Here is a 13778-nt window from a genome sequence, read left to right on the forward strand (position 1 = left end):
AGGTTCGAACCCTGGTCCGGGAAGACCCCACATGCTGCGGAGCAACTAAGCCCGTGCACCACAACTACTGAGCCTGCGCTCTAGAGCCCGCGAGCCACAACTACTGAGCCCTCACGCTACAACTACTGAAGCCTGTGCGCCTAGAGCCCATGCTCCGCAACAAGAGAAGCCACCGCAACGAGAAGCCCGCGCACCACAACAAAGAGTAGCCCCTGCTTGCCGCAACTAGAGAAAGCCTGCGCGCAGCAAGACCCAATGCAGTCACACACACACAAAAAACCTCAAAGAAACTGAAAATGTTATTGAAACCATTGAAATCTCTTTTCTTTAGTCATAATACAATCTAAAGGAACACTGTTTAGTCAGCAAGTCTTCACTGAATACTAAGATAGCAATTCTTTAAAGTGTGGTTCCTGGATCTGCAGCATCAACATCACCTGGTAACTTGTTAGAAATGTAAACTCTAGGGCCCCGAAGGTAGAATCAAGGTCTGGGGGTGAGGCCCAGCAATCAGTGCTTTCATAAGCCCTCCAGGTGACTGTGGTGTTTGTTCCAGTTTGAGAGTTTACAGACTAGTTTCACAGAGCTCAGGGTGCTTTGTTCTGCAGGGACTAGGAAGTCCTAAGGCAGGGGAGTGATATGGTTCCTAGGTATATCCTCTACAGCACCTAGCACAGTGTCATACACATAGCAGGCAGTCAGATCTTAACAGGTTAACAGTTTCATACAACCAACAGCTGGCTAGACAATAACACCATCAGTTTATTTATTTCACAGAGATAAGGAATTCTGATGACTGTCTGCATTAACTAATAATAAGTAAGTACATGGTGTGCACACACACCAGGAGCTGCTAAATTGGCAAAGCCCTCCAGGACCTCTGGTACCTTTGGCAAATAACCCAGGCTTACTTACAAAATGTCATATGCTTTGAAATGTAAGTGAAAAATACATTTCTAATTTTGCCAGTACACAAACAGGATTTGTCCATGACCTCTATACAAGTCAACTGTAGAACATAAGCTAAAATGCAAACTTTTTTGTTGCCTTTAAAAAAAAGCATCCTGGGGGACTTCCCTGATGGTCCAGTGGTAGATAATCCACCTTGCAATGCAGGGAACGCAGGTCGGGAAACTAGGATCCCACATGCGGTGGGGCAGCTGGGCCCCGCACCACAACTACTGAGTTCGCGCACCTCAACAAGAGAGCCCGCGTGCGGCAAACTACAGAGCCCAAGTGCCCTGGAGCCCGAGCAACAAAACTGGAGAAGAGAAAACCCGCACACCACAACTACAAAGAAGCCCGCCCACCACAACGAAGAGCCCACGTACCACAAGGAAAGATCTTGCATGCCGCAACTAAGACCCAACTCAGCCAAAAAAAAAAAAAAAGCATCTTGAGGACTGCCCTGGTGGTCCACTGGCTAAGGCTCCGCACTTCCAATGCCCGGGTTCAATCCCTGGTCAGGGAACTAGATCCCACATGCATGCCGCAACTAAGACCCGGTGCAACTAAATATATATTTTATTTAAAAAAAGACTCATCTGTGAAGAATTTAAAAAATAAATTTAAAAAAGCACCTTGTTTCACATATTAGCCATCTATAATATATGGAAGCAAGATTTATTCTAATTTGAACAAAGTGTTTTTTAAAAAAAGACAACTGAGGAAACAAGCACTGATTGGATATTTGATATTAAAAAATTATGATAAAGGGATTAAGGTTACATTTTTTAAAGAAGGTTTATCTCTTCTAAAAGCTTTGGAGATGAAATGATATGATGTACTGAGCTTGCTTCTTGGGGAGAGAACAAATAAAAGAAGTCTGGTCATTAAGCTGTTGAGTACATGGGGGGGGCTAACTAGATACCAGGGTTTCCCAACCCTGGCACTCTTGACATTTTGGGCCACATATTTCTTTGTTGAGGGGCCAGGGGGCACTGTCCTATGTACTGTAAAATGTTTAGCTGCATTTCTGGTCAGTAGCAACGCTCTTCAGTTGTGACAACCAACAATGTCTCCAGACATTGTCAAATGTCCACTGGGGGGGGGGGGCGTGGCAAAATTGTCCCCAGTTGAGAACCATTGATAAATACTTATTAAATTCTCTTTATTTGTTTGAAATTTTCCATAGCAAAACATTTTTAAAAGTCTAATTTTAATTATACTCTGTGTATTGGTACAACTACATCTCCCTAGTTGAATAATTAGTACATAGCTTTTGAGAAACAGTCTGCTACACAAAAAAGCAGAGAGGATTGAGATGGAGACCTGAGGTCTAGTACAGGCTCTGCTGCTAAACAGTGAGTAGTCACAAGCAGCTCCTGTCATCTCTCTGAGCCTCAACATCCTCATTAGGTCTGACTGTTTGACTAGTCCTTCTGAGTTTTAAAATGATTTGATAACAGTTTTATCTTTTTTTTTTTTTTTTTTTTTTTTTTGCGGTACGCGGGCCTCTCACTGCTCTGGCCTCTCCCGTTGCGGAGCACAGGCTCCGGACGCGCAGGCTCAGCGGCCATGGCTCACGGGCCCAGCCGCTCCGCGGCATGTGGGATCTTCCCGGACCGGGGCACGAACCTGTGTCCCCTGCATCGGCAGGCGTACTCTCAACCACTGCGCCACCAGGGAAGCCCCAGTTTATCTTTTTATACACCTATCAGCTAATGGTGAATACTCACATCTGGAAATCAAACAACTGAAAATAGAGTAGTGTACTAGCATGAAGATAATATTCTTCTTGCAAATTATCTGCCTTTTATTATTCCTGATCTATAAGCAAAATTCTTACCACAATTATATTTACTTAAAATTTAAATAAGATTCCTAGGGTAAGCAAAATGGAGAGTCTTTTTACAAAATATAAAGACAAAGCTATTTGTCATATCAGCCAAAATGTCCATCAACTGGTGAATGGATTTAAAAAAACCGGTACATCCAAACAATGAGTTCATTACTACTCAGCAATAAAAAGGAGTGAACTACTGATACACACACAAACATGAATAAATCTCAAAAGCATTATGCCAAGTAAAAGATGCTACACACAAGATTACATGCTCTCTGACTCTATTTAAAAACGTTCTAGAAAAGGTAAAACTATAGAGACAGATAACCGATCAGTAGTTGCCAGGGGCTGGGGGAAGGGAGAGGGGATTGACTGTAAAGAGACACAAGGGACCTTCTTAGGCAATGGAAACATCCTCTAACTTGGCCGTGATAGTGATTATGTGACTATACATTTGTCAAAACTCATCAAACTGTACACTTAAAAAGAGGGAATGTTCTATCTCAATACACCCAACTTTAACAAAAGAGATGCCCAACAGACTGAGAACTCGCATTCATTCTTGAACCCTCATCACCCGACGGGCAGGAAGTCTAACACTTAGCAGTTCAGTAGTGGTAGGTAAATCATATGGTATATGCCAGACGTGTAACACTGGCACAAGGGCACCACACTGTAAAAGATACACAACTACTTCCAGAACATGTCAATGCCGGAGTTAAAAACAGGGCATGGTGAACTAATGCAATGATGTGCTACAAACCTCTATTTTAGCACTGTCAAAAATTCAATTTTAAATACATTCCATGAGAATAAAGGCATACTCCATACCCTACATTGTTTTTAAAGTTAGTAATTCCTAACGACACAAAAAGACTACACCATAATTCAACAAATTCAACAGAGAACAAGGTAAAGACCCATTTGGTGTAAATCCTTCATTATAACAAACCTGCTATGATTGTTTCTGGCTTCAGTTTATTCAGTAAGTATGGAGCTCCTGCTCTGGTTCAATGTAAGATTTTGCAATGGAAGTCAATGATCAAAGCTAATCAACTCACTTTTTTGCTTGCTCCGCCCGACAGGGTAGTCAAAGAACAACAAAATGATGACGTAAGAATTAGGTTCTTCAAAGGGTCTATGAGAAAATAAGTTCACTGACTCACCTAGTTTAGATTTTCTACTACTTTTTATGTAACTTTCTAATCCATCTCAGGTAAAGGAACATACACCACTGTACCACTTATTTATCAGGTTAAAGAGCATTAAATACCACACCTTAATATACTGGAGGGATGCCTTAGACCAAGGTTTACATAAACAGATTAAATCATCTGACAGCTATCCAGCAAACAAGTGGCATTCTGAAGATTAAAATGAAGGCATTTGATACCACTAGGCCACAAGGTCTCAGGACGTAATTGAAAGCATGAAAACAGGCAGAGCCAGGAAGCTTTTCCTAAGTGATAGCATTTTCTTGCCAGGAATTACCTCATAACACTTAAAATAAAAGGCCAGTGAAGTTTCTTTACGAGTTATTTTTTAGATATTTTTGTTTTTAACAGAAGACAACTCACAGGTAGCTTGGAACAGTCCTGAAGCCAGTGCTAGAGAAGAGTTCAGAATGCACTTGGACAGAGTCAACATTTCTCCAGTGGAATTTCTACTACAAGTTGTCAGGCCCTAAAACTGCTTGCTGTTCCTGGCCTTCTGAAAAGGTTTACGTGAACAAAATCAAAGGTTCCTTTTACAGAATCACAGAATGTGAGTGCCAGAATGGACCTAAGAGCTCATCTAAGCCAACTTCTTTTGGGGAAGGGGGAAAGTTAAGCCCAGAGTGGGTGGCCCTCCGCTAGGCAGTGGGTGGCACGGCTGCTTGACTACACATCCTCCTCTGAAATGTGCTTAACCAGCTCCTTCAAAACAGATTCGTAAGGAAACGGGGCTACTCCTCGACAAAGTCTTAGCTCTCTCCAAGAACTTCTGAACAGCTTCGGAGTTGCATCGAAGGGGGCCGAGAAGATTCCTCAGTGCGCACCTAGTTTTAGTGACTGTCACTTAGGTTAGTGACTGTCACTAAATTTAGTTCGAGACAACTTAAAGAAGGAGGCATGACGGACAGTCCACTCGATCCAATTAATTGCGTTTAATCAACACCACAAACGTGTTTTTAACCCGACAGCCTCTCATGAGATGCCTATCTAATTTAAAAGGTGAATTTAGTGGAAATAAGCCCTGTACACTGCGGGGACCCGACACACGCTCGGAGAGACCACCGCGCGGCCACCGGCCGGCCACGCTGCAGCCCTCAGGGTTCGCTACGAAGCGAGCCCCCGGCGTAATCGCGGATGCACTTCCCCGGCCCGCGCGCTCGGGAAACGGGCCGCCGAGGCCGCCTCCCGGGGCCCATGGCCGTCCACCGGGCCCAGAGCGCCGCGGCCTGGGGACCCGCCGGCGGCGAGGCGAGGGCTGCGGCCGCGCTCCCGGGGACGGCGCGCGCAGACCTGGCCCGGGGCAGTCGCCTAGGTTACTCACGTTCTCAGTGTCCCGTTCATTCACCGTCGGCAGCGGGGTCCTAGTGGACATTTTACTTCACTTCACTTCTGCACAACGCGAGGGTGAAACAAATCAGCGCGGTCCCGGGGGCCGGAGAAGCGGCGTCGAGGGCCCAGCGGTTCCGGAGCGGCGCCGCTGCAGGGCGGCTCCCCTCCCCCACGGCCGTCTAGATCCCGGGTCGGGCCCGGGCCGTCCCCCGGCGGGTCGCGGGGCTCATGCTCCCCCGGCCCCGGCGGCCGCGCCGAGGAGCCCCGCGGGCGGCGGTGGCGGGGCCGGGCCGGCGGCGGCGGGCTGCGGGTCGGCCCACTGGCGTCCCCGCGCCTCCGGGCGCCCCGCGGGCCCGGACCCCCTCGCCTCCTCCTCCGCCCCCGCCCGTCGCGCCGCGGATTTCAGCGCCGGAGCCTCCACACAGCGCCGCCGGCGGCCCCTGAAGAAGAGGAGGATGTGGAGGAGGTGGAGTGCAAGACAGGTCCCCGCGGGCTGCGGGCGCCGACCATGGATGGGGCTGCGGAGGCGGCGCCTGCACCCGGCTGTTCTTCTCCCTCCGGCTCGCTTTCCGCCTCAGCCTCCGCCCAGTGGCCACCGACACCGCTGCCCCCAACACCTCCGAGCCTCACGGACCCAAGATGGCCGCCCCTCGGCTTCCTTTGCTGCCTCCGGATGCCGGAAGTGACGGCACCGCCGCCTCCCGGAGTCCAGCCAATTAGCGCGGCCCGAGGAAGCTGGCCCGGCTGCTGTTGCTAGGGGTGACTCGGCCTGGTCTAGAGCCGAGGGGGCGGCGCCCGAGGCTGGGCAGGGCTGGCGGGTCCCGGCGGGCAGCGGGGGCGGCGGGTTCCCAGCGTCCAGAGCACGCGGCACCCGTGAAAGAGCCGGCAAACGGCCCTGGGCGGCGGCCTGAGCTTGACTGCTGGATTGATACTTATAGTGTTGATCGAGGGCCTGCTGTATGCAAAAGCTGAGGTAGCGTCCCTCAAAAGCTGGGACCGCGCTGCCCCAAATCGAGATATAACAGCAATTATAGGGCCGGGGCTGTGGGGAGGAGCCGAGTTCCTGCATCGTTAACGGTGACCCGGGAGCCGAGGACTCAAATCACCCTTCCTGCCTCCGGCTCTGAGCAGCCGGGGCTGGGCTTAGCATCCCGAAGGCGGCAGACGCGTCCTGCCCTCAAGGAGCTCGCGGTCAGGAGGGAGATGGACCCGGACCCAGCTAAAAGCCTTTCGTAAGGAAGAGCGCTAGAAGGTGGCGGGGAGCCCTAGAAGCCTCCTGGGATCACCGCCTAAATGCCTGTAGGGGATTTATAACCAGACTTCAAACCCCGGGTCGGATGCTCAGATGCTCAGTGGACGGATGCTCCACCTTGGGGCGGAGCTCGGTGGACGCTTGCAGACTGGGACGTTGGAAATGGAACCTCCCCTAGAAGCCTTCCTTGCTCTGGAGCCTCTGAATGTCTCCCGAGGACCTGCCTAGAGCCGAGCCAGCGTTGGATGGAATGCTTTGGTGCAGGGTTCTGAGGAGGAAGAGCGGAATGGGCTGGAGTAACTTGAACTGTTACTGAGAGTCTACCTTGTGGGTACATTACATGTTACCTCATTTAAGCCTCAGAGTAACCCTGTAAGATGGACAGACACACCTTGTGATCCCAAGTCTAAACAGGTTACAGTGACTTGACCAAAGTACCCAAGTTGGTTAGCCGCAAAGCTGGGATTTGAACCCATATCCTAAAACTTCCATAACAGATAAGCCTTTGTAGTGGGTATGTCTTGCTTTTCTTTTTCTATTTTTAATGTTTTCTCTTTTGGTCCCCCAGGATGTGACTCCTCTTGCTATGTCTGGGACATTTCCTGCTCTGTGAGACATATACGTCTTTAAACACCAGAATCATTCCCATGTGAGGACTAAGATGCAGTCAGGGCTTGCATCTCTCCCTCTCAGGAAAGTGTTCACTGGGCCAAGGACAGCCCTGTTTAAAATGTCCTTCTCTTTCTCCCTCTTTGGCCAAGCAGAGATGGTTGAATTCTTGTTAGTTAAATGTGTGTTTCACACAGTTCAAGTGAAATGTGGGTGAGCACAAGATTGTGGGAGTCCCTGAAGGGACACTTAGCCCAACTTGGGGAGTTGGGTCAAGGAAGCTTCCTGGAAGAGTGGTGGTTATGCTGAGTCTAGAAGCATGAGTCGAGTTAGCTAGGTGAGGATGGGTGGAAAGGGATGCCAAGCAGGATGGCCTGTACAGATGAGGAACAACATGGTGGGTTTAGGTCAATGTCAAGAGGTGAGAGGTGAGACTGGAGGGGTAGGCAGGGGCCAGGCCAGGTTTAGACACAGCATGGCACTCCTGATGACAGGAATGTCAACTAGGTCAGCTGGGAAAACACGCAGAGGACCCACAAAAGGGTTTCAGCCTTGGGCAGGAGCTGAGAGAAAGGGTTTGGATGATTCAGAACATTCCACATTGGCCAGAGAAGTGGCTGAGGGTGAGGTTTCCACCTTGATGCTTTTTTCACTGAAGCCACACATTAAATAATGAGTCAGTGAATGCCAAGAGGTAGGAAGTGAAACTGACAGTACTTAACTCAAGATGCTTCTGGTTTTCATAAAGGCTAGAATTAAAGAAACACTTTGAACTTTTCATAGCGCTTATGTCAAATGATATCATGGTACCATAAGGAGCTGGAAATGGGAGATAAGGCGTACATGTTATGTGAAAACTGGAGAGGAGGAGGAGGAGAAAAAAGAAAAGAAAAGAAAAAACAACACATTATTCTGTCTGAAGGACCCTCTGTAGCCTGAAATATGTACTTCTGTGGATCTATGGTCTGGAAGGAATGGAAGCACAGGATCTGGAAGTTTTCCTGGAATCCCTTCTTCTGTCCTTTTTCATATTCCTGTTTCCTATCATCATATTAAAATAGGTTCTATTTCAGCCTCCTTAAACTGAAAAGACATAACTAAATATACCAAGTTGTGTATGTGCTTAGGTAGTGCCTACTTTCATGTCAAGGAGGAAGGTCATCCTGAGAGGTAAGAAACTGAAGATAATCTAGTCCTACCCTTGCTGCTTTAGGACAAAAGAGAAACTGAGCCTCAAAGAGGTGAAGTGACTTGTCTGAAGTTGACAGCTGGTTAGCAGCAGAGCCAGAATGGGGCCCAGATTTCAGAAGCCCCAGACCTATGTCCTTGCTCCACAGCTACTATGGGCATGTGGTGGGGAGATCTGTTTAGCACCCACCCCATCCCAGCACCAGAAAGAACGAGTAACTGCACTAGTCCTGAGATTGCTCTCCTCTGGACTTCTTATGCAAGAAAAATAAGTCCCCATTTGTTTAAGCCATGAGAGTTTAGGCTGTCTGTTACTTGCAGCCCAGTGCATTCCTAACCAAGACTATCATGTCAAGTGGTCAGATCTCCTGACCCCTGGGCCTGTGTTCTCTGCACCACATCTAGTTTGGACAGAGGTGGAGAGGCCTGCTTCTGCCTGACCATCACACCACAGCATTCACAAGCACAACTCCCCTTTGAGAAGGTGTGGGAACTGCTGGGATCCAGGATCCATTCCTCAGCATGTGTGTGCATGTGTGTGTTGTTGTTGTGTAATTGATAGGGAGCAGAGAGCTGAGCACTGAGAATAAATAAAGCCAAGAAGAGAAGGGGTATGATAATTGTGGGACATCTGGGGGTCATCATGCCTGGAGGCAGGGACAGGTGTGCCCCCAAATAGGCCACAGATGCTTAGAGGCTGCCACCCAGGGAAATATAAAGTCCATTCCAGACTCCACCCTCCCCAGCTTCCCCAAGCTGCTCCCCAACATACCGGGGGTCAGAGCAGACATGCTGCTATTCTTTTAATTCACTGCTCTGGTCTCCTTCACCCCATTGGGGCCATTGTTTTCCTCTGTGAGGGCCAGCAGGCAGTTTAGGAATTCTCACATCCAAGACTTGTCCCTGCTGTTCTGCCTGGGATGGCTTCTGGTCTAGTTGAATCTTCCCTATTGTTACAAGGCCCTGTCGTCTTACTTCTTCTATGGGACCTTCTCAGACTAGCTCCCAGTGAACATTCCCCCACTCCCAGAATCCTTTTGCTGCCTGAGGTCATAGTACGTTTACTGAGTTCCATTTTGAGTACATTTACTGTGCTCCAGCTCTATTGGCAATGCACCAAGCACCTATGGTAAGACCACTAACTGCACCAGCCCGGTGAGGGAGGTGTCAGCCAGTGCTCAGAGAGAGGCTGTAACTTGTCCCACGTCGGCACAGTTCACAGAACAGCCATGATCGGACTCCAAAGCTGTGCTCTTCCCTCCAGTTGTCTAGTGGTGATTGGTTCCTTTTGTTCTGGGTAAGTGGAGGGCATTCTAGTCCGTTTGCTTAGCTCTGAGGAGGGCCCAGTTTGAAACCCAGCATAGATCTGTCAGGGGTTTTCCACCCTTCTCTCTTCCACAGTACTGTATCTTTTCAGGATAATTGTGGATGGACTGTTTCTGAGATGGATCACAGACTTCCCAGCCTTCCTAAACACACTATTCTGAAATTTTCAGCTTTTATGAAGGACTCATAGTCCTTTTATCAGTTCCCATGATGCACTGCAATATTGGGATGGCCTTGGGGGATATGGGGATAGAAAGGGCCACCTGCCCGGGCACTTAGCAGCCCCAGGCTATTGAAATGTTCTATTCTCTCATTTGTTGGAGATTATAGATCCAGATCTAGGTACAGAAGGACACGTATATGACCTTCTGTTGGGTATCATTCCTATATCCTGACAGTGGAGCTCTCTGTGCAGGCCCTTTCCTCCGTCCACTCGGCTCTGAGCTGGGAAAACCCACTGTTTAGAACTGTATCCAAAGGTCTATGGAGACAACAGAGGTGGTAGGAAAGCAAGGGCTCTGGAGTTTCAACCCTGGGTTTCAACCCTGGCTATGACGCTGAATGCTAGGTGACCTTGGCAAATCACTTCATGTGTTTGAGGCTCAATTTCTTTTTTTGAAATAATTAATTAATTTGGCTGCGCTGGGTCTTAGTTGCAGCATGTGGGATCTTCCTTGCGGCATGCGGAATCTAGTTCCCTGAGCGGGGATTGAACCCTGGCCCCCTGCATTGGGAGCACAGAGTCTTAGCCACTGGACCACCAGGGAAGTCCTAAGGCTCAATTTCTTAATCAGTCAAATGGGAATATTAGAACCTTCCACCCCTGGTTGCTGTGGGGATCCATGGAGATAATGCCCAGCGAATAGCCAGCATGTATGTGCAGATTTCACCCTCCCACCGCAGAGAGGACCCTCCTTCCCGGGCAGCTGCACTTCTCAGTTCTCCCCTGGATGAGCACAGGACTTGGAATCTGTAGACATAGGTCAAGGTTTACCAGGCCACACATGGCTGCGCGTCAGAGTGTCACTCCTCCTCCCATCCAGTTTCACCTAGCTCACTGGGCACTGAGCTCATTATAGGAGGTAATGGGTACAAACGAGCTTGGTAAGGGGTGCTGCAATACAAAAGGTGTTGGTGTTTGTATTATTGCCTCTATTTTGTAGACAGGAACATGGGAACTCAGGAAGGGCAGGAGGCGTGCTCAAGCTGCCCAGGGCAGAAAGCAATGCCCTCAGATTCCACTCTGGTGGCTCTGACACCATGCTGGCGGCAAAGACAGATGGGCAACAAAAGAATGAAGGAGAAAAAGGATGAGTGGGTAAATAAAACCTGCTCTCTCCTGGAGCATCATATCTGCCCCTTCCTTTAGGGTTGTCCTATTAAAGTAAACATCCCCCCAAAATACAAATCTCCCAAATACAAATCATAACTTTTAAGTCTAAGCTCTGTCAGAGGAAAGAATATTTCTTCCATTATATAGGTTCCTGCCCAACCCTTGGAGCCACGGGACCCCCACAAAAAGCCGTGTTAGCCCTTAAGGGTGGCCCTCTATCCTTCCGCACTCTCTTTCCTCTGTTCCTTTCTTCCACAGTGTTAGGTGAGCACCTGCCTTATGCAAAGCAGTGGTTTAAGCACTGGGGATATAGCTGTGAACAGAAAAAGTTAAAGTTCTTAAGCATCACTTACAGGATACATGTAAAAGAACTCAAAAATAATATAATTTCAAGACAGTAACTAATAAAAAATTTAATCAGGGTAAAGTGATAGAAACTAGCTCTTTGTTTAAATATTTATTTATTTATTTTTGGCTGTGTCGGGTCTTAGTTGCAGCACACGGGCTCTTTCGTTGCGTTGCGTGGGCTCTGTAGTTGCGGCACTCAGGCTCTCTAGTTGTGGCATGCGGGCTTAGTTGCCCCGTGGCATGTGGGATCTTAGTTTCCCGACCAGGGATCGAAGCTGCACCCCCTGCAGTGGAAGCATGGAGTCCTAACCACTGGAACACCAGGGCGTTCCCTAGCTCTTTTGTTTTAATTCAAATTTTATTCAGTTTTTTTCTTTTGGTAATAGATGCACATGGTGCAACATTTAAAAGTTGCAAAGGAACATACAGTTACAAAAAAGCTCCCCTCCACCCTATAACAATTTCTGTTTTTGAAAATATCAAGAAGGTGAAAATACAAACCTCAAATCGAGAGAAGATGTAACTGATAAAGGATTCATATCCATACTCCGTAAAGAATGTCTACAATTGGGGCTTCCCTGGTGGCGCAGTGGTTAAGAATCCGCCTGCCAACGCAGGGGACACGGCTTCGAGCCCTGGTCCGGGAAGATCGCACATGCCGCGGAGCAACTAAGCCCGTGCGCCACAACTACTGAGCCTGCGCTCTAGAGCCCACGAGCCACAACTACTGAAGCCCGTGTGCCTAGAGCCCATGCTCCGCAACAAGAGAAGCCACCGCAATGAGAAGCCCGCTAACTGCAACGAAGAGTAACCCCTGCTCGCCACAAGTAGAGAAAGCCCGCGCACAGCAACGAAGACCCAATGCAGTCAAAAATAAAGAAAGAAAGACTTAAAAAAAAAAAAAAGAATGTCTACAATTTAGTAAGATAAATAACATAATATGAATATGGAAGAGACATAAAGGCAGGGGGAAGGCATAAAAGCAGGCACTTCACAGTGGTCAATAAATGTAAGAACAAATGCTGAAACTGATTTGTTAATGCAAATGCAAACCAAGACCATAATGAGTTACCATGCAACAGCCACCAGAAACAGTCAGACAAAAGCAAGTGTTGCTGGGTATGTGGAGCAAAAGGCACTCTAAGACGCTGCTGGGAGGAGTGGAAATTGATAAAAAAGGCCAGAGCAGAAAATTATGAGATGCAACACATACACCACACAGAGGACCAACAAAGCCAAAAATTGGTTCCTTGGCAAAAATGAATACAATCAACATCTTGGGAAACAATCTGGCATCAGTGAGTACGCTTGAAGTTGTGTATCCCCTGCAACCCAGCGATACCATCCACAGTATTTACCCTAAGGAACCTTCTGACCATGTGCACAGGGGACATGCATAAAAATATTACCACATTGCCATTTGTAATAGGAAAACCCTAGAAACAACCTAGTTGTCCACTATCTGTGTGAATAAAGAATATAGCATGTTCACACCAAGAAACAGTATACAGCAGAGAGAACTTTATTGCAACTATGCAGAGCGACGTGGATGAATCACAGTTCTTGAGTACAAAAACAGTTCATATAGACTATATAAAGCATGATTCCATTTATGCAAACTGCAGAAACAAAAACATGTAAAACCAACATATTGTTTCAGGATGCAAACATAGGGGGTAAAACAATTGAAAAAAACGTTAAGGGGGTGATAAACCCCCCAAATCAGGGTAGCGGTACAGTGCTTACCTTTAGCGGAGGAAGAAGGAAACGAGAAGCAAGTACAGGAGCGTTTGTGTATCACAGCTCCTGACCAATACTTGAGATGTACCTGTCAATGAAAAAAAATAACTTATTGATGTGAAATTCACAGAACATAAAATTAACAATTTTCAAGTGAACAATTCAGGGGCATTTAGTACACTGGCAAGGCTGTGCAAGCACCATGTCTGTCTAGTTCCAAAACATCTCCATCACCCCAAAATAACACCCACACCCTGTTAAGCAGTTTCTCTCACCCCCTCCCCCCAACCCCTGACAGCCACCGATCTGTGTTCTGTCTCTGGATTTGCCTATGCTGGATATTTCAGATATCAGTGGAACCAGACATAATTTGATCCTCTGTGTCTTGCCTCTTTCATTAAGGACAATGTTTTCAAGGTTCATCCACATTGTGGTATGTATCAGTACTTCCTTCTTTTTCGTGGCTGAATGGTAGTCCGTTGTACAGATAGACCACATTGCGTTTATCCGTTCATCCATTCATAGCCATTTGGCTACTTTTTGGCTACTGTGAATAGGGCTGCAATGGCCATGTGTACCCACATACCCGTGTGAGTACCCGTTTTCAATTCTTTTAGGTATACATCTAGGAGGGGAATTGCAGTTCTATTCAGT

At 47.7% G+C, this 13778-nt stretch overlaps 1 protein-coding gene across 12 annotated transcripts in view; it reads right to left on the reverse strand.

Annotated features, from left to right (window-relative positions):
- The window catches only part of MARK3 (microtubule affinity regulating kinase 3), a 107957-nt gene extending 102366 nt beyond the window's left edge, over positions 1-5591 (reverse strand). For 6 of the 12 annotated variants that reach the window (XM_060154600.1, XM_060154412.1, XM_060154776.1 and 3 more), the window contains exon 1: positions 5321-5590. In XM_060154600.1, the coding sequence (XP_060010583.1) occupies positions 5321-5371 (51 nt within the window). In that variant the 5' untranslated portion in view covers positions 5372-5590. Of the gene's footprint in view, positions 1-5320 lie in introns of all 12 variants that reach the window. The other 6 variants (XM_060153967.1, XM_060154058.1, XM_060153786.1 and 3 more) reach the window with 2 other exon arrangements.
- Positions 5592-13778: the final 8187 nt, after the last annotated feature.

The sequence above is a fragment of the Lagenorhynchus albirostris genome, chromosome 1 (assembly GCF_949774975.1).
Source record: "Lagenorhynchus albirostris chromosome 1, mLagAlb1.1, whole genome shotgun sequence".
NCBI lineage: Eukaryota > Metazoa > Chordata > Mammalia > Artiodactyla > Delphinidae > Lagenorhynchus > Lagenorhynchus albirostris.